Genomic DNA, 24,330 nt, shown 5'->3' with positions numbered 1-24,330 from the left:
CACACAGAGAATGTAGTAGTAATGTATGTAGTAGTATTCTGGTTATGATAATGTTCTTTAATATGAAGTCCAAATTCTTTGAAGTTTAAATCCCTTGCTGGCAGCAAAACAGATTTTGTATAAAAACGTAGAAATTGGAGATGCAGAATGAATACTAGAAAAAATTCAGATTTGAAACTCAGAAAGAAAGAAGGGTTGGAGAGTGAATGTTTCACTTTTCAAGCCTGGGGGTTCTCCTGGTGCAATGTGCAGTTTAAGTGTAATTAATTAATAAACTCGCAAAATCAGCACATATTTATTGAGCACGTATATCTTGCTCTGCTGCTGGTTTTTTTAAGGAAATGCTCTTTTCATTGAGAAATACATATTTTCCATGCTCAAAGGAAAGAGTACTTACGTGAGTAATGATAAAACAGATTATTTTAACAGATATTTAACAATTACAACTTTAGTAGCAGAACATGAAGTTGAACTGTAATTGTGAAGGTATTTTGTACATCGTCCCTAGCTAAATTTACAAGTGGCACAATGACTGTTTACAGTTAATTCACTAATGCAGTCTACTCCAGGTGGAACAGTTGTCTGAACAGATGCAACAAATTAATGTAGATTCTGTGAATGTTTTCCTAAAACAGGTTGCTAACCCTGGGCTGCTTCTGTTCTGTTGTTCATGCACACAACTAGCAGGTTATAGCCCAAGCACACCCATTTGTACAGCTCTATTTAATTTGTTTGGCACATATTGTAAGAAGATACCAGAGATCAAAGATTCTCACCCAAGATAAGCAACATACTGAGCAAAGCTTCTGCTATTAGTCACTGTACAGGTACTTCCTAGCACAGCGCCAAACCACTTGGCCAAAGAAGTCTAATGACCTTGCTAATTTCAGTTACAAATTGCCTCAGCGCCTCTGTATGAATGAGAGGAAAACTGGATGGGAAAGCCAATGACACCTTTCCAAAAGGAGTACCTTAATTATTTTGAAAAGGAGATGATAACTTTTTGGCACCCATCACACAAAATGGAGGGAAAATCTAATGGGTTCTGCACAGCAACGGAGGTGTACAATCAAAGAATCGCGTTCCATTTTATCATATCACGGATTACCAAAAGAACTAATCTTGGATCATGATCCTTAGTTATATTTTCTTTTGAGTGGTTTATAAAACATAAATAGTTATTATTTATAAAATAAATGTATTAATTTCACATTTAGTTCACTAGATCATGTGTCAAATGCTACAGCTGAGGGATCATGTGGACTTGTCAAAAAAGCACTGAAGAAACAAGTGTTACAACACTATTCAAGTTTAACAATGAAATTCAACACCTTATCCTTTTCATGTGAGTTTTTGCTTGCCCAAGCATCAGCTTTCTAGTAATAATCTCCCTTTATGAAGTCAACAACAATGTAAAATAAGAATTTGTCTACACTGAAATTTTTAGCCTGTCTGGGCTGAAATATAATTTATTTGACAATCAGCTTTTATCATTTAATCTCTCCTTAAACCATGAAAGAGTCCTCACTGAGATCTGTGGCACTGTCAATCTCAAATGTAGGCTCACATGTAGAACTAAACTGATCTGGTCACCAGGGTTAAAGTCACTGTCACTCGTATCTCCCTGGTCTCAAGATTATTCTAGGATATTTCTGCTCATGTTTGCCACAACTCAGGATACTGCTCACAGTTCTTTAAGGGATCCCTACACATGCAGAGACTTTATCTATTTTTCCTTCCACACACGGAAACAGATAAAATGGCTGCAGACATTTGTTGGCATTGTAGTCTACCAAAGTCTTCAGCTTTTTAGAGACTGCTGTCAAGTAGATTAATTTCTTTCGGAGACCACCTAGGCAGAGACCACCTTTTGCCAGGAGGTATGTTGGAGGGTCACTATAGCCTCCTTACAAAAAGAGCATGTCTTTTGCAGATAGTGTTCTTCACTGGCATGCCCAGATCCCTCGGAGAGTAATCACTCGTCTATGGAGCTTCAGGATCACAATCAGATTTAATATCACCAGCATATGCTGTGAAATTTGATATTATGGCAGCAGTACATCCAATACTTGACAATAGGAACAGTGAATAACAGTTTATATATAGAGAGAGAGTTGAGTGAATTTAGTATTTTCTCCTTGGGGTGACGGAGGATGAGAGGAGACCTGATAGAACAGTATAAGGTGATGAGAGGCATTGATCCTGTGGATAGCCAGAGGCTTTTTCCCAGGGCTGAAATGGCTAGCATGAGAGGGCACAGTTTTAAGGTGCTTGGAAGTAGGTATAGAGGGGATGTTAGACATAAGTTTTTCACAGAGATGATAAAAGCTGATTGTCAAATAAATTATATTTCAGCCCAGACAAGCTGAAGATTTCACTGTAGACAAATTTCTATTTTTTTTGTTGTTGACGTCAAATTGAATTTGAATGTGATGAAGGAATGAAATGTGTCAATCAAACTACAAGCAACAAGAAGGCAACATCACAAGAACAAATGAAAAGAAGAAAAGTGGACATGAGAAGAGTTTGGGATAAAATTATCAAAAATAGTTTATTATTAAAGTCTCTAATGACAGAACAGATACAATTTTTCCAAACGTTGCTCAGTTAACTACCAATTGGTGGGTGCATGGAATGCATTGCCAATTTGCCAGGGAAGGTGGTAGAGGCAGATATAATAGGGTCTTTTAAGAGACTCTTAGAAAAATAGGGGATGATGCGGTAGGGAAATTCTAGGCAGCTTCTAGAGTAGGTTACATGGTCGGAACAATATTGTGGGATGAAGGGCCTGTAATGTGCTGTAGACTTCTATGTTCTATGAATATATTAAATATTGGTGATGAAGGAGGGGAGAAGATGGCGGCGCAATGCACCGCGCAGCAGCCACTCTGGTGATGAATATCTGTTACCTGTCAAGTAGGGGACTGTGCACAATCCTGATTTGATGGAGACAGATGTGAGAGCACAGAGGAACATCTGGTGAAACCTCTCAAATGCCTGCTTCACTGCCACTGCTACTGTGTGATCCTGAATCTCGGGAGGGGAAGGCCCCTAGTCCTCGGCTTTGCTTGTTGCTCGGCAGCCGGGGCGGGGTCGAAGCACTCGGTTGAGATGGTGCTTGGTGCTCGGTGTTGGACGCTCGAAGTTTCCAGACGGACTCAGAGTCGGCTGTGGTTGGGTGCTTCCAGGTGGCTGCATCAGCAAGTTTGCGGCGCTGGAGGTTCATGGCAGGGAGAGTTTTCTCCCTTCTACCGTCTGCAAGAGATGATGGGCTATCGGGACTTTGAGCCTTTTTTTTACCGTGCCCATGGTCTGCTCTTTATCAAATTACGGTATTGCTTTGCACTGTTGTAACTATATGTTATAATTATGTGGTTCTTGTCAATTTTGGTCTTGGTCTGTCCTGTGTTTCTGTGATATCATACTAGAGGAACATTGTATTATTTCTTAATGCATGTATTTCTAAATGACAATAAACGAGGACTGAGTGTCCTCATAATCTAATAATTTAATCTAAATAGATAAAATTAAATAAGAAATGCAAAAATGTAGTGAGGTTCAATGTCCATTTAAGAATTGGATGGCAGAAGGGAAGAAGCTGTTCCTGAATCATTGAGTGTGTGCCTTCAGCCTTCTCTACCTCCTCCCTGATGGTAGCAGAGAGAAGAGGGCATGTACTGGGTGATGGGGGTCCTTAGTGATGGGTGCTGCCTTTTTTTGGCATTGCTCTGTGAAGATTTCCTGAATACCACGGAGGCTAGTGCTCATGATGGAGATGACTAAGTTTACAACTCTCTGCAGCTTATTTCGATCCTGTGCAGTAGCCCCTCCCCCCATACCAGACTCTGATGCAACCATTTGGAAAGCTCTCCATGGTACATCTGTAAAAATTTGCGAGTGTCTTTGATGACATACCAAATCCCCTCATACCTAATCAATCTCCTAAACTTCCATTTTTAAGCATTAAAACTCACCAGTAGCTGGACAGTGTTGCTTATATTGTGAAATGTTCTTTTTAAGGACTGGCTGCAATGAACATAACTACAATGCTGACTATTGCCAGCAATAGTGTATAGTAATCACTAAAATGGATGTAGGTGGCATTGCATGGAAAACCCAAAACCCAACAACAATGCAACTGAAGCTCACAATCATTATAACCCCTTTAAAAGCAGTACTATGGTGATAAATATTCCTTTCTTAACTTTACCAAACTGTAGCTATTCCAAAGATGCTGCCTGACCGGTTATGTATTTTCAGCCTTACGTCATAAAGTCATAGAGTTGCACCACATGAGAACTATTTATTCTCTCAGGAACAGCACATTTCACTTTCAAACATTTCAGTACATTTCACTAGAAAAATAAAAGGTCAGTTATAATATAAATCAATTTCACACCTGTGTAGAAGAATTCATTTAACCAATCTGCAATGGCTCTCAGTTGATTAGAACACTAGATTCCAATCAATCTTCTCTGGAATGTTGCAGTTAAATATGTTTTAATTAGTGAACAAATAAACTAACATTCTAAAACTAAACATATGCTTCACTCATGAACCGGTGTGTTTCCAACAATCATAATTTTAATTGTTTTGTTTTGGCTTTTTAGCTTACTTTCTTCGCTAGAATCTAGTATGAGCCAATTGTTATCAACATTCTGAAGCCTTGTTCAAAGCAGTCTGTTCAGCACTACTGAATCACGTACAATATATTAAACACCTTTGCATCTACACTCCTTGCAGAAATCCAACTGCCCACAATGCATTAGGTACTGCAATATATCCTCCTGTTGTGTTGTCAGTTCTACTAGTTGAACATTTTAAATTAAAATCAGTGGTTAGGTTAGGTGATAATTAAAGAGTGGAAATTCATCCTTGCCTTTTGACATTGTAATTATTACTTGTCGGGGAATTCCTGTAAGGAATCCAGAACTGAATGCAAGAGAAAACATTCCAAGACCAGAAAGATTTGATTGTCCTAAAATCAAACATATGCTTCACTCCTGAACCAATGTATTTCTATAACAATCATCATTTAAACTGCATTATTGTTTTGGAAGCTTACTTTTTAGCTTACATAAATGGCTAGAATCTTGTATGAGCTAACAGATATCAACCACACAATCAGTGATTAAGTTAAGGTGAGGTCCACGACAGTCTTTCCCTCCCCTTGCTCTATTGTCTCTTTATTTTTAAAATATAATCTACACTGATCATAAGCTAAAATACAACTTCTTTGAAGTCCCAGTTAACCTTTGACTAACAGTCAGAGTCAACTAAACCTTCAATATCTTAATGTGCCTAAAGTCTTCATCACTCAATAAACGTATTTCTTTATAGTTTAGTGAAAACAACACACAGAACCAGGATTCTGTTACATAATAATCCATGTGAAAAAAACTTAATCTATGAACAATTGTGCCATTTGTTATTGTGGAAACACTCTATTATTCTCACCAATAAAATGATCATTTGATTGACAACTAATGAAAATCAACATGTTGAGAAGCAGAGCAGTCTTTTTTCCAAACCTACTTTAGCATCAGTCCCAACTGTTTAACTGCTAAACGTGACTGTACGTCTCCTGCACCTATGTGCAATTTATCAATCTCATCAACTTCAATACTAATTTTCACTCTACCCTTAAATTTGCTCAGATTATTTCCATCATCTCTTTCCCTCCCATTTTTTTAATCTCCCATTTTAAAAAATTTCTCTGCTTCCATCTTAGGAGACAAACTATCTACTGATATCTAATACAAGCTCACCGACTCCCACAACTCTCTCGACTATACCTCCTCCCACTCTGACCCTTGTAATGACCGCATCCCTTTCTCTCACTCTTGCTGTCTTTACCACATTCATTCTCAAGATGAAGCCTTCCAGAGCAGGACTCTGGATTTGAAGGCTTTTTCAGGAAACCTGGCTCCCCCCATTGTGGCCGATGATGCTGGAAGCAGGAGACGTCTCTATTTCCTGCACTTTGGCTCTCAGCCTGCCTCCCCCCCAGACAGAACCTGAATAGAGTTTCCTTGGTCTTCACCTTTCACCCCACCAGCCTATGCATTCAGCCGATCATTTTTCAACATTTCGACCAGCTACAACATGAGCCCACCACCAGTCACATCTTCCCCTTCTCACCTGCTTGTTTTCTGTTTCTTGCTTTTCCTTTACTCCCTGGTTCACTTATCCCTTGTCCTCCCCCCATCTCTGGCACTTTCTTCTGCAACCTCAGGAGATGTAACACTTGTTCCTACACCTTATTCCACACCAACATCCAGGGACCTAAACAGCCCCTTCAGACAAGGCAGAGATTCACATGCAACTCCTCCAATCTGCTCTATTGCGTTCAATGTCCTCAATCTTGTCTCCTCTACTTCGTTGAGACAAGGCACAGATCGAGCAACTGCTTTGCTGGGCACCTGCTTTTCATCCTCAATAGCCATGTGGAGTCCCTGGTTGCAAGCCATTTTAATTCACCTTCCCATTCCCATACCAACCTGTCCGTTCTTAGCCTACTCCACTGCCAGGGTGAGGCCAAACGCAAAGTAGAAGAACAGCAGTTCATATTCCCCCCAGGTAATCTAAAACCTGATGACATGATGATACCCTTCTTTCCAACCCCTCCCCCATCTACTTGATCTGCCTTCACCCACACAATCCTCCTACTGGGTCCTCTTACCCCTCTTCCCATCTCCCACCATAATTCTCTTTGATTTCTCTTCACTTTCCTTTCTTATTGTATTCCATAATCTGCAGCCCTTTATTCCTTCCACCTATCACCTACCCACCTCTGTTGCTATCTCCACTCTTCTGTTCCCCTCTGGACTTCATCTGCTAATCAACCCTTCTGGCTGTTCCTGTCTCACCCATTCCCCTCATGTCCTTTTACTGGCTATCTCCCCTCTTCTCTTTCAGTTCAGAAGAAGTGTCTTGATCTAAAATATTGACTGTTTATTTTCTTCCCACAAGTGCTGAGTTCCCCTGTGATTTGCATTTTTGCTCCAGGATCGAGCATCTTTAGGTACAGTCTCTTGTGTCTCCAATGAAAATCAATATTGGACTTGATTCGTGGATTCCTCCTCACAGGTACCTGAACTGACACACTGTAGCTTAAATATAAACGATACTAAATTATAAATGAATAAATACTCTGTAATTTCACATCACTGCATATACTTCACCCTTTGAAAACTGTTCACATTAAATAAAAATGATAGACTTACATTTTACACTACTTTTTATGTTCTCCCAAAGACATTCCAAAATGCTTTACAACTCCGAGTTTACTCCTTCTCCTAATTCTCCTTCTTACTCCCATGTTGACCTCACCATCTTTGGCCTTTTACACTGTTCCAGCAAAGCTGAATATCAGAGACTGGATTGTTTTCCTTACAGCTCAGAAGATGGGGTGGGAGTGGAGGTGTAAAATCTGATAGAGACATACAAATTATGAAAGGAATGAAGGTGTAGATAGTTAAAAAAGAAAGAATAGAATTATGGTGAGGAGGTTTAGTGGGGACTTGAGGAAGAAACTTTTTTCACCAAAGGGTGACTCAATCCGGAATGCATTGACTGAGAGGTGGTGGAAGCAGAAATTATTACAACATTTTAAAAGCATTTCTAGATGACTACTTGAAAATCACCCAGGCTTAGTAAACTATAGACCTTGTGCTGACAAATGGGGTTGATATGTCTGGGAACCCTTGGACGGAAGGGTCTGTTTCTATTTGTTTGTCTTTTACTCTCTAAGTTAAAGGAACAGCATCACATAATAGCCCTCAAGATTTAACACTGAATTCAACAGTTTCGAGAACCAATTTTTCCAGTTTTTACATAGATTGGCCATTTCAGGTGAAGAATTATCAAGCTCATTAGCTCATGGTTTTCACTTTTTACAGATGCTGTGTGACCTGGATATTACAGTATTCTTATTGATTTAAAACTTCAAGCATTTACAATATTTTCTGTCCTACAATTCCAGCATTGCTTCTTTTCTCACTTCTTGATGGTCATTCATCTCAAAAAGCCTCCAGACAGATTGGTTGTGATAAACAAGCCTTCATTCATTACACTCTCTTTTCTGGCCAACTACTTTATGCATAACTTAGACCTTCTTGGTCTCCATATTTAGTTCCCACCAGCTCTCCCCATGTTCAGCAACTTAATATGTTTCATTTCTAATATTTCCTGGTTTTGATGAAAATTAACTCTGTTCCTCCCTACACAGAAGGTTTTCTGCTTTTATTTCAAACTTCTAGCATCTGTGTCTTTCTTTTTGCTTTTCAGTAGATTCTGACATAATGTAGGATATTCAGTCCCAAACAGCATGCAGCAAGCTCCTACATGTAGTAGCGATCCTAAAATCTGTTAACTTAATAATGTTGAAGAGGGATAAATAGTGCCCAGGATTCTAATGATAATAGGCCTTGTTCTTCTTCAAAGGACAATATGGCATCTTTCATGTCCATCTGGGAGAACCATCAGTTTTTCATCTCATCCAAAATTCAGAACCCCCAGAATCAACTCAGCATTGTAATGGAGTGCTGACTAGATTATTTCTAAATTAGCAACAAAAGTGCTTCCAGCTGAGCCACAGGTAGCAGTACAATAGTGGAGATGATTCTGTGGCCCACTAAAACTGAAAATATTTGTAAATTATACTCATTTGGCATTTTCTTGAAAAAAAATCAGAATAACAGATCATAACTATCAGAAATCACAATTATCAACTGGAAAACACAAAGGAGAAATGTGAAGAACATTTTGCTTGGGAATTTATCTCTGATGGTGCTAAATCCACTATTTAGTCACTGGAGACAACTTACACACTGGCACTATTATTTTGCACTACCTATGAGAGACAATTAGGATTCTATAACATTATTCTTGAATTTTGCTTCCCTTTAATTTGGTTTTAGTTTCCAAACATTAAATCTTGCTCAGCAATTGCTAAGTGAGCTTAGGTTGGTTTCCTTTTTAAACATGATTAATGATCTGCCCAAACTAATGGCTGATAAATTATTATCATTAAATAGTCACTGGCCAACCGGCTACTAATTCTATTACAATCACAATTATAAGTGACTCATTTCCAAATGAAGATTTTCTAGTCATTTTCAGAAAGTGAATCTCTTTCCTAAGCATAAAATTTGATGCACCAACATGATATTTATTCAATTAATTATTTTAAAATTCATATTAATGTCTACAACATATTAACTTGTTTTGAATATTATTCCCTAAATAATTTAGGATATGCTTATACAATGTACAGTAATTTTACAAATGGTTATTATTCACAAAAAGTCATATTCAACATGATCTTTAAAAAAAATTGAAATATTTAAAACAGATAAGCTGCTTTTTTAATGGTTTACTTGGGAATTTTATATGTTCTTTCATACATACTGTACTATTGCACAAGATAATTTTATCCTAGGATAGTTAATTGCCAACTCACTCTTCTTTAGATTTGCAAAACATCAGGCAAATATATGAGCACTATGCCTATTTAATAATACTACATTTCCATTCAAGTTAGATCTTATGGTGACTAATCAGCCAGTTGACAGAACAATGGTCCCGTTATACAACTTGAAAACACTCAAAAGTATTTGTCAGTTAGATTGCCCATGCTGAAAGTAAGCTAGTTTCAACAAACATTGCAGAGAGTTTTGGTATCAACAACAAGTTTCAGCTTATCGTAAATAATGTAAGATGTTTATTAAATATTTTGCTACTTGGGGTAACAACTCACTGTTGAAAAGTACAAACCTATCTTAGAGGATTTCTAAATTATCCAAGAGAAGTGATGTCATTTACATGTCATTATGTCTGCAAGATGACAGATGAAGAATAGAAAGATATTGAAACTCTCTGCTTTGCCACTCATTTAAGAGTCTGATGAAGGATAAGCACTTAAAAGCGTCAACCAGTGCCCTCAGGACAGGGAGGTGCATGAGTGCATCCAACAAAAAATAAAATCCAATTATCTAAGCCTACACAAGTAGACATACCTCACTATTTTACTTTTAGCCATGACAACTCTTTAAGTTGAACTAAACTAGATATAGATTCCTGTGTTAAAGACAAGCAGAGAGTGCCCAACTCTTTTATCACTCCTTTGGAAATACAATTCTTTCTTGCCATTTAAAGTGTTATTAAAACAGAATGTTTATTTGTCTGATCTGTAATTTAAAGCAAGATAATTAAAGGTATTCCAAGTGTATCTGAAACTCCTCCAAGTTTTGTAATTTCATTTGGTACATTCATGCCATTTAAAAAATTTTATTAAGTATAAGAACCGGCAAGATTTGTTACAGTGTGGATTTAAATTCTGGGTCAATTTTGAGTGTTCCGGCAGAGTTTTTGGTAAGAAACTTTATAAAGTTCTAAAATTAACGCCCAGAATATTTTAACTCCAGGTCTCACTTAAATTTTGTTGACCAACTTTTCACCATTTAAAACTAAACTGCAAACAAAATCATATTGCCCAAAGACTAGGGGCTGACAAACTTGTGGAAACAAAAAACAGGAGACTCGAAGGACTCAACAAGTTAAACAGCATCCACAGAGGCAAAATTGTAAGTCATTGTTTCAGGTTGAGATCCTTATTGGGATCAGATTGTTTCAGATTCCAGCATCTGCACTTTCCTTTGTCTTCAGCAAACTGAAGGGATTCACTGCTGGGACAAGCCACAGGATTCATGTGATCAGTGAAGCATCAGTGCACAAGATCAATGAAAGGAAGGACTTCGTTTGGCAAGCTTGTCGTCTCTTCTCTGCATCGTAATGAAAGTGTGGTGTTTGACAAGAGAAAAGAGAAAAATGTTTATGATTCCCTTCCGTCTTTTTAATCTCTGTCATCCATGTTAAATTCACTTGGGTTTCCATTCATGCAGCCACATAACAATACCAGTACATCCAAAACACATCATTGCGACATAAATAATTTAAAAAGAGACTCTGCTAGTTTTAGCCTATACTTGCTGCTTCCTGCAGAAGGCATGTGAAGGCCCAACCTTGTCATCTCAGTTGGACTAACATGGCTAAGCATTTTGGGCAATTTTAATTCCATGCCTGTCTGGTTTCACTGAGCACATAGGCTTAAAGTCAAGCTTACAGTGTCTACCTCTATCATCATTGGTATTTGTATTATGCTGAAACTGTACAAAAGAATTAAGATCTCCTGAATAAATTGTCATTTTAACTTTGTTTGTGCCTCTTCCATAATGTAATAAATTGAATTTGAATCTGATGAAGGAATGAAATGTCAGAATCAGAATCAGGTTTATTATCACTGGCATGTGTCGTGAAATTTGTTAACTTAGCAGCAACAGTTCAATGCAATACATAATATAGGAGAAAAAAATAAATCAGTTACAATATACATATATTGAGTAGATTAAAAATCGTGCTAAAAACAGAAATAATTGTATATTTTAAAAAGTGAGGTAGTGTCCAAGGGTTCAATGTCCATTTAAGAATCGGATGACAGAGGGGAAGACACTGTTCCTGAATCGCTGAGTGTGTGCCTTCAGGATTCTGTACCTCCTACCTGATGGTAACAATGAGAAAAGGGCACACCCTGGGTGCTGAAGGTTCTTAATAATTGATACTGCCTTTCTGAGACACCACTACTTGAATATATCCTAGGTACTTTGCAGGCTAGTACTCAAGATGGAGCCAACTAAATTTACAACTCTCTGCAGCTTCTTTCAGTCCTGTGCAGTTAAGGCATCCGTTAGTCTTCCGAGACCATGGATCTGCGCTTGGAAAGTCTTCACTCTCCAGAGCGCAGGCCTGGGCAAGGTTGTATGGAAGACAGGCAGTTGCCCATGCTGCAAGTCTCCCTCTCCACACCACTGATGTTGTCCAAGGGAAGGGCATTAGGACCCATACAGCTTGGCACCAGTGTTGTCGTAGAGCAATGTGTGATTAAGTGCCTTGCTCAAAGACACAACACACGTTGCCTCGGCTGGGGCTTGAACTCACGAACTTCAGATCGCTAGTCGAATGCCTTAACCACTTGGCCACATGCCCACACTGTGCATACCAGGCAGTCAATCAAACTAAAAGGAACAAGAAAGCAACACCACAAGAACAGGTGAAAATAGGAAAAGTGGACATGAGAAGAGTTTGGGGTAAAATTATCAAAAGTAGTTTCATCATTATAGTTTCTAATGACAGAATTGATAGAATTTTTCCAAACATTGCTCAGTTAACCACCAATTAGATTTCATAATTTGATTTCAAAAGACTGAGTATATATTTGCCTCTCAAAGTCCAACCCTACGTCCTCGTCGTGAGAGGTGGAAATGTGTAAGTCTGGCCAACAGGGCTCTGGTGAAGCTGTAATGGCCAATCACCTGTACAGTGGATACAACGGATTGCAGAAGCATTGATGAACTCCAACCATACCATTGACTTCAGAGGGCGATGGAGACGGGAGGTCATCAGTATGGCCTATAGGAGCTAAAGGACCAAATAAGTAAGTATATATTTATGCATGTGTGTTTGATAACATTTCTGCATCACTGAACAGCAAAATAAATGCACATTCTATTTTTGGGCTTTGAGACCAAATATTTCAATATTTCATGGCTTTGGTCTCAAGGGTCACTCATAGCAGAGTAAAACTCTAATAATCTGGCATTCAGCTATTTGGAAATCCTAATGATCCAGCATCTGTATCACTTTATTAGTCTGGAATGTGAGCCTGGATTCCAGAATGCGAGCAGGCTGTGCAGCTAGAGCCAAAAGTCTGGACCGCAGCCAGGGATAGGGTCTGGACTATGGATTAGCTGTACAGCCAGTGCCAGGGTTTGTATCCAGAACACCACGGGTCAGGAACATGGGTAAGTCTGTGGCTGAATCCGGAGCCCAGAGTGTTTGTATATTTCCCACTCACTTTAAACTCCTCACATTCACTGGAAAATGCTGTGTAACATGTTAAGAAAAGGTGAAATAAAAGTGTTTTGGGTATTAATACGAGTAGAAACCAAGTCTGGAAAATCTGCTGGTCCCTCAACATCAAGGGCCTGAGAGTGCTGGATTAACAATCGAGTTTTAGGTTAGCATTCTCTGTGATCTGATCTAGATAGGCGGAAAAAAAGAAATACAAAAAATAATCCGTAATCTGCACCAGCTACTGGAATTTATTGCTTTGATTGTTCAGTCTTGAGAAGGTGGACTGAATATTTTCATTAGATTAAGGCTACAACTCTAAATCAACACATGCTTTAAAACAGGTAAACGGATAATGTAATAATCATTCAAGAACATTTCAATTCATCTAAATGTATAAAAATAATAAATATGCTGCTGTCTGCATCTGTTTTTAAAATGTAGCGTTATACTATGCTCTGTGAAACGTATTCTTGTTTCTAACTCGAAACCTACTTTCAACACCAAACCCAATTCTGTTCCAAGTCAAACAATAATTTTAAATGCTAATTAACTATCAGGAGGGTATGGTAATCCACATAAATCAATGCAAAACAATGGCCTATCTTAGCATGTAGGGAAAGCAGAGAAACCTGTAAGAGTGTGACTCACCACATACTTGGTGTCATAAGGAGATAAACAAAGATAAAGGTGTAAATGGACATTTTCTGGAACACCCCGGACAGTTCCTGGAAATCATGGGAGCCAAACCAACAATAATGCATTACGACCTCAAAGGAAAATGATACAGTTTCATTAAACTAGAAGCTCTGTCTGAAATGGTCTAAATATCTGGTTAAATAAAGCGAACGTGCCAGAAATAGAGTGTTACAGGAGGAAATCCCTGGCTTTGAATACAAGTCTGGTTATTCTAAATCTATCATCCTAATTCAAGTGATAACCCCTGTGCATCTATGATTTAGTTTTTTGACCTTCTCCTATTACCCTTGGATAAAGTATCCCAATTTGCCTGTTTCCCCTTTCTCAGATTCCACTGTACAAATGCAAACTTCCGGAACTGTTTTCTTTCCCCACAGAGAGCAGTTTGCACTAATACATTTAAAACTAGTACATTAATCATTTCTGGGAATGGATCCATGTCTTGCTGCCAGAAGTTCAAATACACTTTTTTTTAAGATTCCAACTAAAGTTGGATTGTTCTATAAAAGTTCTTATGATTGTGAACTGCCAGATATTATCAAAACATAAATCAATACAATCATCCTACCATATTAAATATTCTAAACATATCCACTATTTTATAACAATTATTTTTGAGTTGGTAGATCGTGATGTTAATGTAGGATTTGTTATCACTGACGTATGATGTGATATTTATTGTTTTGCAGCTGCAGTACAGTGCAAAGACATGAAAATCTATAAATTACAAAAAATAAATAAATGGTGGAAAAAGTAAGCCAATGAGATGATATTAGTAAAAATGTCCAGGCTCTATAATGCTCAGTAATGCACAGTGCATTACTGAGAATGCGCTGCACTGTCAGAGATGCTGTTTTTCAGATGAGTCTTTAACCTGCTCTTTCAGGTGGTTGTAAATGATTTAATAGCTGGATTTCAAAGAGGATAGATGGGAATTAATATGGACATCTTTCCTCTTTGAAATCCAGCTATTAAATCATTTACATATCAGTTATATTTCAGTGTTAGCGAGTGATGGGAATTATTGGACACAATATGGACATCACTCGCTAACAGTAAAATATAACTAATCATAGGTGGACAAATTGGCAGCTGTGATTTCTATATTACACCAGACACTGTACTTCAAATGCACACTATGGTCTGTACAGCACTTCAGAATGTCCTAAGGTTATGGAGGTTGTATTTCTGTCTCCCATCCCTCTCTCCCATCTGCCCTTCTTTCCTGTATTAATTTAATCAGAATGCTGCATTGCCAGAGTGAGATAAATTTAGACAGAGCACATGTATGAAATAAAAACCACTTATGTAACAGCTTTCACAGAACAGGCCAAGAAAAGGAATCATTTATTTAACTGCAAACACGAGGAAATCTGCAGGCCAGGCAGCATCTATAGGAATAGCTACAGTCGACATTTTGGGCTGAGACCCTTCATCAGTACTAACTGAAAGAAGAGCTAGTAAGAGATTTGAAAGTGGGAGGGGGAAGGGGAGATCAAAAATGATAGGAGAAGACAGGAGAGGGAGGGATGGAGCCAAGAGCTGGACAGTTGATTGGCAAAAGCGATATGAGAGGATCACGGGACAGGACGGCAAAAGCGATGGGAGAGTTAGTCCTGAGAAAGGGTCACGGCCCAAAATGTCAACTGTACCTCTTCCTATAGATGCTGCACCAGCAACTTTTATGTGTGTTGGTTTATTTAACTGTGCTTGCTAACAAGTTCTGATGTAGGTGCAAATCCAGACACAATCCTGTTGTTGAATTGTTCTTTGGAGATATCATCAGAGGTGAGCAGTTATGTCATTTCTCTTGGTCCATGTGATTTAAGGGCTCAGGAATAATGAACTTAAAAGCTTTATAGTGGCTTAGGCTTGAGAGGAAGTTTTAAAGTGGTTACTTTGTGAATTAAATGTAACCTTTAATGTTACATGCACAAGATTAGTCTTTATACTAATGGTTGATCTAGCAATGATAAGTTTAGGCTACTGCAGAGGGTCATAAATTTAGTCGGCTCCATCTTAGGTACTAGCCAATTAAGTACCCAGGACATCCTCAAGGAACGGTGTCTCAGAGAGGCAGTGTCCATTATTAAGGACCTCCAGCACCCAGGGCATGCCCTTTTCTCACCGTTACCATCAGGAAGGAGGAACAGAAGCCTGAAGGCGCACACTCAGCAACTCAGGAGCAGCTTCTTCCCCTCTGCCATGATTCCTAAATGGCCATTGAAACCATGAACTTTTCTGCTCTTTCTGCTCTTGCACGATTTTTAATCTATTCAATATACATATACTGTAATTTATTTATTTATTTATTTATTCATTATTATTGTTGTTTCTTCTTCTTCTATGTTCTGTATTGCTTTGAACTGCTGCTAAGTTAACAAATTTCACTACACATGCCAGTGATAATAAACCTGATTCTGATATAGGACTTATATTGAACCACCAGGATTTCCTCTTGTAATTTGTTATGAATTCTATATTTTGAAAATTATTGGACACGTTATTTCAAAATTTATAATTAGATGTCAATAACGCTTACTGGCTTGCACTATTGTTAAGCCTTTTCAAGAGTTAGACTGAAGTCACAGATGAGGGCCTCCTTTTAACAGCCAATGTCGATTTGTCTCGAAAGAGTAGTATACAGTATGCAGAAATGTATAGAATCGCGAGGAATAATATTACTGGAAAAGTCCAACAGATTGAAAAGTTTTACGTGCTTAATTTTTTTTTAACAACGCGTTAATTCCACACTGGAAAATAAAGAACCTCACAGTTTTGTATCCTTGAAACTCCGGAGACCAGCAGTTCCTCCAGCGTTTTGTGTGTGGTACTTCATACGATGTAGATATTGATTAATGCTCTATCATTAAATATATTAGGTTGCATGCAATATTTTATAATTATTCTTTTGTTTCAGTTGACTTCATAAAATAGTCACACCTGGCCTGCTCTGTCTGAGGTTAACCTTTCGGCTGGTGTATCGCTATGAGCTTTTCTGTGATACAGTACTGTTAAAGTATGTGATATTCACTTAACTAGTCCAACTCTAAGTAGTACTCTTCAATCTGACATGACTCTCCTGTGCTCAGAAAAGATGGTGCAAATCTACAAAGAATAATCGGTCCTAAATAAAGCCATATATGACCTTGAGGCAACGAATGGCAAATAATAGTGTATATGGGACATTCCAAGTGGATTTGGAGCAGGTTGGTGGGATTTTATCTAATCAGAAAGGCCAGCATGTACTGAGGGCGTTCCGGCCACCTCGCAGTCTATGTACATATAGAAGGAAAAAAGGGGCCTAAGCAAAAAAACAAAACAAAATAATAAAAATTGCTTAACCTCCACCTACGAGTGAAATCATTTATGTATCATTTGTTGGAACTGGTGGAAAGGTAAAGGAGGTGAGATAACCTGGAAGATCTCCCGACTAGATAGAACCCCAACTTCTTCAAACTTTACAGAGTTACATTGATGACTGTCAAGATCACATCCAAAATAATCAGTAAAGTTCTGAATTTAGACTATACAGTAATTTTAAAGGTTAACCTTTGACCCAAATAGAACTCCTGTCCCAAAACCTGCAGCGAATTTTGTGCAATCTTCATGGCTCCATTTAAATTAACTATATAATCTTTAAGAATATATACAGCTATACATTCTTGAGAAAGTTAAGTCAAATGTAGGATATGGCCATTTTAGATAGGATCTTTGATAAGTTATTAAATATAATTTCAAATCTGTCTCCTCTAACTCCGTTCCCACACTATAGGTCGCTTGTTGGTAAGGGAAGTGCTTTCAATGTAATGTTCTGATTCCCTGGATCTCATTTCACTCGCGCTGATAGCATTCATCAGCAAAATGCTGATAAAACAAAATATGCAACTTAAACCTGATCATAACTGGGCTGTTGAGAGTGCTGAGGAGGAAAGTGAAGGATTACCTGGAGTCGAGCAGCACACATCTCAGATTGTATTGTCATTGTGGAGTAAGCCTGTTGGCAAACTGTACTTCAAGCTTCAGATGACAGGCCTTTTCAAGACAGACAGATGCAAAATATGAAACTTAAATTCTTCATGAAAGATGTCGTTGTTGAATGAAAAGCACTGCGCTGTGAGATAATGTTATTAACGATGCGTGCTCGTTTTAACAGAAATATGGCGAAGTTTCAAGTTAAGAGGAATTATTAATATCAGGATGTGTTTATAAGGTTCCGTATTACGAGCAGCTTTTGCGCACTTTGAAAATGCAATCTATAAGAATCCAAACAACAGTCTTTAGTTTTTATATAGCCCATTTTAGAACTTCAGATTAAATATAATTGTTTATCTTGAAAGATGTTTCCTGAAAGGTACTTGGAATTGCGGGTTTTTGAAGACTGAACCATGGCGCGCTTCTGGTGTGTGGACGTTATTAATAAGATTATTAAACACATTCAAATCCTTGGTGATAGTTAGATTAATCCGAATCAGCAACAATAAATATCTGTTCTCTGCTTTCCGCAGGCATGCCGCCGGCTACAAACGAAACCCCGTGAATACGTGCTTGGAGTTTTGTATTTCTTTCCTGAAAATATAATAAAAAATGTCAGGGTTTCTTTTGCTCGCGATTCCAGCTTTTGCAGTCTCTTGTGTTTCCTTGTCATAGATTTTCTTTATATGGCGGCTTGACAAAAGAAAGGCCTTTTATCCTAGTCCCTAAAATAAAATCTGAAATTTGAAGATATATATGAGCCATGACGGCATAACGTTTTATGTGTAGTATGTTGGTCTTGTACATTTGAGGAAAAGATTTTTCGTGGATGGGGAAGTAAAGGTTGGTGTGCTACAACTGTGTGTTGAACGGATTAACATCCTATTGCAGTCAGTACTGTGGCCAAAGGCATCAAACGCTTTCGGCTTGCTCTGCCCTCCTTTTCCCGCAGCGATACCTGCAGCCGGGAGCTCTCGCAGCCGGTAGAAGGGTGGAGGACGAGTGGTGACGACCTGACCTAGGGTTGTGATGAGATTGTGGCCGAGATAGGAAAAAGAAGAGAAAAGGGACCCGCCCCCCCAGCCCCGGGACTTGTCATCGTGGCTTCCAACCCCCTCGCGGAAGGAATCAGAAGGGCCGGCAGCTGGATCCCATGAAAGCTAAGATGAGTTGGATCAAATGCTAGGAGACAGGTTGGGCGGCCTGCTGTCTGAACGCGAGGAATACAGGCGCCACCCTGTAACAGCAGCCACAGGTATGCCAAGCAGCCACCCTTCATTCCCAGCACTGAAGTTTGAACAAGTCTATTATTAACTGTTACCTACCGTGGAATCAAAGAAGCTTTTTTTTCTTCTTTTGGGAATGGGGGAGGCTTTGTCAACGAGTCTACGGGTTAAAGTAAGTGGAGGATTGCTAAACCAGTAACAATGCAATGAGTTGGGCGTGTAATTATATGATCGCTCTCTTTTTCAGAACACTGCTTCAAGATAAATGCAAGAGGTCAAGCCCATGAAAAGTGCCCTTCTCGGAGACTACATGCTAACTCTTCCATGGCCGACTCTATCTTAAAAATACAATTTTTTCTCATATTTTTCTCACGGAAGTACTGTACGGGTGCAATAAAAAGAAACGCAGAAACCTCCCGAAGTCAGAAAATGCAATTAATTAAAATATACTTTTATCTGTTCTGGTCAAATCGATGCTCTTGCGCAAAGTCTCCTCCCACCATGGGAAAATCAAGTATGATTCGTTTTATGAGTTTCAGCTTTAAAGTAGGCTTCCCCAGCGGAGAAAAATTTGAAGCAAAAGTTTATACACCTGAAACCAATAAAATGATATTTTAAAAAATAAACATGTTTTACATTTCCCTTCCAGTGCTATCTGCTGAAAATTAAACAAGATGATTCTGTTCTTTTACTACGCAGACTTTATCTCTATGAATAAACAGCATTTTGTTTTTACACTGTATAGTGCCTTTACGGTATGGGTCTAAAGGAAGAAAAAATAATACATTTTGATCAGAAAATTAGAAGTCATCAACAAAGTCCAGATTTCAAGCAATAAAAACGTGTTACATTAAATCGTACTTAAGTACAAATCTAAACAACTGACAACAGCACCATACTTCTTTTCACAGGTAAATTACTATGGTCTGCAACACCTATTTGTTTCTGTTCTGTTTATACGCCCTGTATCTAACATCATGCAGCATGCAATTCTACTATGACGGCTTATTGTTTCCTGACCCGTTACCGATATTTTTTTAAATTTGTTTATTGGTCACTGATGACATTAGCAAAACCAGCGTTTATTGCTGATCCCTAAATGCCCTTGGGGAGGGGATGAATTAGCTGTTTTTTAAAATCATGCAGTTCTTACAACGCTTGTGGATAAGCACAAGTTATTAAAATGTATTAAGTGTCTAAGCATGCTTAAAGGTGTGGATACATCCCCAGGGCTTGATAAAGATGTACCCCAAGCTGCTATAAGAGGCAAAGGAGCCGATTACTGGGGCCCTGAGAGAGATATTTAAATCTTTGCTGGTCACAGGTGAGATGGCAGATGACTGGAGGACAGCAAATGTGCCATCTTTTTCCAGAGGGAAAGCATAAACGAGGCAAAGCTTCATCAGCTTTAGTCAGCATGGTTTTTCTTTTTGGGGTGGAGGGGCAATCCTGTCTGACCAGTTTGATTGAGATTGGGGCTTACAGTGTGGTTGATGTGACGTACATGGACTTTGGTGAGATACAACTTGGGAGGCTGGTCAGAGGATCGGACCCTGTGGGATCTGGGATCTGGGGCAGAGTGGATCCATGGATGGCTTGGGGCAGGGGCAGCGGCAGGGGAAGGGGAGGGGGAGAGATTTGCTTTACTAATTGGAGGCCACAGAGATCAAGTATAAGACCCTTGCAGTTTGATGTATACACTGATGATTTAGATCTGTACAGGATGGCGTGAATGCTGGAGTTGCTGATAACTTAAGGACCTGTGACGTTGTTGATGGTGAAGAGGATGGTCCAAAACTGCAAGCATCATGATCAGTTGGTTGGGTGGACGGAGCAATGACAGGTGGACTTCAGTCCTGGTGTGTCTGAGGCGATGCAGCTTGAAAGAATTAAAGAATGGTGGGACTGTTGGGCGTATCAAGGTCCAGAGAAATCATGGTGCACAGGTTCAAGGATTTCAAAGCTGATGGCACTGGTAGGTGGGGTGGGCATGTGCGATGCTTCCCTTCATCGGTGGGGCCTCAAGTGTTATGGAATCATATCTAGTGGATTCACAAGTCAATCTGTTTTCAGATTCCTTTGTTTTTAATTATGTGCTCCTGAATCAGTCGTACGTGAGATTGTTACATCCAGACAACTGCCTCAATGCTCTTGTTTACATACTAACCTACACAAATTTCAGCGTACCCATCACCCCTGTATTTAAGCTGACTCTAATCTTGGCAATGTATCAATTTTGAAAACTATTATTAACACAAGAGATTCTGCAGTTGCTGGAAATCCAGAGTAATACAAACAAGATACTGGAGGAACTCAGCAGGTCAGGGAGCAATGATGGAAAGGAATAAGCAGTCAGCATTTCAAGCTGAGACCCTTCATGTCCCCTAATGAAGGATCTCAGCCCGAAATGTCAGCTTTTCATAGATTCCTTTTCATAGATGCTACCTGACTTGCTGAGTTCCTCCAGCGTTTTGTATGTGTTACTTTGAAATTATTATTTTCCTTTTTCAAATCCATCTTTCACTTTGCTCCATTCTGTGTCTAATCTCCTGCAGCTCCACAATCCTCTGAAATATCCACACTCTTCTGATTCATCTGACCAATATACTGGGAATGATTGTTGCCTGTGTGAACATAAACAATTTAGACTGTCATGTCACCCAGTGTGCAACAGGAATATAACACAAACACGACTAAAGTTGATCTCAACAATGCAATGTAATGCCCTGTGTTCAACTCACGGATGCACCCTCTCACCCCATCAATTACTTCTAGGAGTGTTGGTGATAGAGAATGCTTGCTATAGTAAATTATAGGCTACTCTTTCTCCAAATGCCACAGTTTTGGCAGACTATGTTGTCCAATTTTTCAGAATGAAATGACTTAATGCTTCAACAGAACAAAGATGCTGCCAGACAAGAATGCTATAGTAACAATTCCTCAGGTAGACAGCAGGAAAGCAAGCAGAACAGGGTGACTAGCAAGGGACCAGGGGAGGGGATATGGGTGGTATGCAAGTGTGGACAAAGGCAACAAGAAGCTCATTTAAGGATATTATACCAATGCAAACCTCATTAAGGAACTATGCCTCAGATCACTTTGCTTCACATAGGAGCAACTGATGGAGCATGTTAGAGTGATTTTTGGGTTTAGGTCATTTACATTTAGCAAATGGCTTTGGCCACTAGTCTTCTGTTCCCTGACAATGTACTGTGGATTTAATTTATAACAATACATTTCCTAAAAGCTATGAATCCCAGTCCATTTGTAACAATGCATTTCCTAAAAGCTGTGAATACCAGTCCAGACACTGCTGGTAACTGTGGGATGGATGTAAACCCGAAGGTGTGAAGTTTGCATGTAGTTTTCGAAGACAGCATTATCTATACTTTGTAAATATGGATAGTCCTTCATGTTAAGCACGTAAAATACCAAATAAATGTATGTGGATTCAGTTTGGAACAATGGATTCTTAAAAGCCCAGTCCAGACACTGCTGGCGCCTGTGGGCTGGATGTGAACCAGAAGGTGTGAAGTTTGCATGTAGTTTCAAAAGAAAGCATTGTCTATACTTGTAAATATTGAATTGTCCTTTGTGTTTAGCAAATAAATATCGAGCCCCACATTGGGCCAGCAGACCTTTCGGTATGATGCTCGCTGTACCTTGTTTGGTCGAATAAAGCAGCTGCTTTGCATCTATGAGTATCTCTTTCCGGTGATTTCATTCATGCATTAACAGAGCATCTTTAGGAACTGATGAGTATTTCATCCCCCCTCCCCCATTCACTCTCCCCTTCACCTGGTTTCACCTATCACCTGCCAGCTTGTACTCCTACCCCTCTCCTACCTTCTTATTCCAGTGTCTAGCCCCTTCTTTTCCAGTGCAGATGAAAGGTCTTGGCCCAGAATGTCGACTACTTATTCCTCTCCATAGATGCTGCCTGACTTTGAGTTCCTCCATCATTTTGTGTACGTTGCTCAAGATTTCCAGCATCTGCAGAATCTCCTGTGTTACTGATGTAGATATGCCACATGCTGAAGCCACAGCTAGAGTTGTAAAACAAGGGCAGTCTGTGTGCCAGTGGCACTGAGTGCTATAGTGCTTCTGTACCTTTCCAATTTGGGGGTGGGAAAATCTGCAACATTTCTCATTGCATTAAACAGAATACTGATACTCTGAGGAGGAGTGTAAAACATATCTCCTTCTTAGTACTTGACAGAGTATATGCACTTGCCAAAGAGCACCCAACAGAACAATGGAAAACCTGGAATACGGATTGACGGACCGGACCATGAACCAGAATGCAGACTTCACGGACCGGACCATGACACTGATCACCTTATACATCTATTATGAGCGGAGTCCTTCTGTCACGGTGGTCACTGGCAGGACTGGACCCATGCGGAGGAACAGCAGACTTCGGTATCTTGAGTGCCGGCAATGACCCTACCCAGTTGAGGAGGAACAGCAAACTCCCCATGAAGAGACAGAAACAAGTGGATAGCCATAGGTATACCAATAGAGCATCAGAGACATGACCAAGCAACACTACAAGACAAAAAATTCTCCACAAACTTTGCTCAATGCTAAACAAGAATCCCCTATAAATAATCATAGAATGTAGAAGACCCATTCCAGTTACAATTAACTTGACTAGATTAAACAGAAAACACCAGAGCTTAACGGTTCTAGTTAAGGTAAGAATTAGTAAATACAAGCGCTTGAGAAACCTGGAAGCCCAATGCTCTACCACAAGCTTCAGAGGCCCACAGGGCTCATGACACTTAACCACTGAAGAACAGGATGGAGGAGGCAGAGGGAAAGGAAGAGGATCAGAAATAAATATAAGGAGTGCAGATCCAGTTGAGCAAAAGTCCCTTTATGAATGAGCAGCTAATAGGACTGTTATTTATGTGGCCATAATTGCAATGTCACAATACACTACTTTTCCCTCTGTTGCTAAGCATCCTTACTTAACCACAATAAATGCCAACATCAAACCTTGTTTATACATCCAAATAAGTTGAAAATTATGCGACCATCTACTAATCATTTTTGTGCCTATGTTCAATTTGCCTTTGTCTATCTTGGTGGTCCTGCACAGTGCAACCTTCATGGCTGTCTTGAAAGGAGATAATCTGCAGAATGAGGAAAGATTGAAGACTGCGTGGGAGTTGGGAACTCAGCAGATCACAGCGTAAGAGCTATGAAATTTTGGGTTGAAGGAAAATGGGAACGGGTGGTGTTGCAGATGATGGCAATGAGGAAAGTCTCTGAACTGCAACAGGAAGACCGAATATTTGCTTGAGGAGCCAAGAGGAGTTCCATCTGCCTCATGACTGGAACTGTACTGAATGCAGCCTGCAGCACCTATCTCCATCTAGCTGGATTACTTCCTGAGGAAAATTGGCCAACAGGAATTAAACTCAGAGCAAATTCCCATTTGCACAGGGATTCTAGCCTGATTTAAGTGTTATCCTCTCCAAGGTAAGCCACTGGTATGACATATAACCAGCCATAG

The 24,330-nt window shown here is 39.3% G+C and overlaps 1 protein-coding gene across 5 annotated transcripts in view; it reads left to right on the top strand.

The window, feature by feature from the left end:
* Nucleotides 1-24,330, top strand: part of LOC134343574 (uncharacterized) — a 219,139-nt gene that overhangs the window by 184,730 nt on the left and 10,079 nt on the right. Inside the window, exon 3 of one of the 5 annotated variants that reach the window (XM_063042322.1) lies at nt 10,669-11,173. The exons of the other annotated variants lie outside the window; for them this stretch is intronic. Coding sequence (XP_062898392.1) covers nt 10,669-10,795 — 127 coding nt within the window. The 3' untranslated portion in view covers nt 10,796-11,173. Of the gene's footprint in view, nt 1-10,668; nt 11,174-24,330 lie in introns of those variants that run through there. 5 annotated transcript variants of the gene reach the window in all.

The sequence above is a fragment of the Mobula hypostoma genome, chromosome 3 (assembly GCF_963921235.1).
Source record: "Mobula hypostoma chromosome 3, sMobHyp1.1, whole genome shotgun sequence".
Lineage (NCBI taxonomy): Eukaryota > Metazoa > Chordata > Chondrichthyes > Myliobatiformes > Myliobatidae > Mobula > Mobula hypostoma.
The sequence above is the reverse complement of the archived record's forward strand: the minus strand, read 5'-3'. Positions and strand labels throughout refer to the sequence as shown.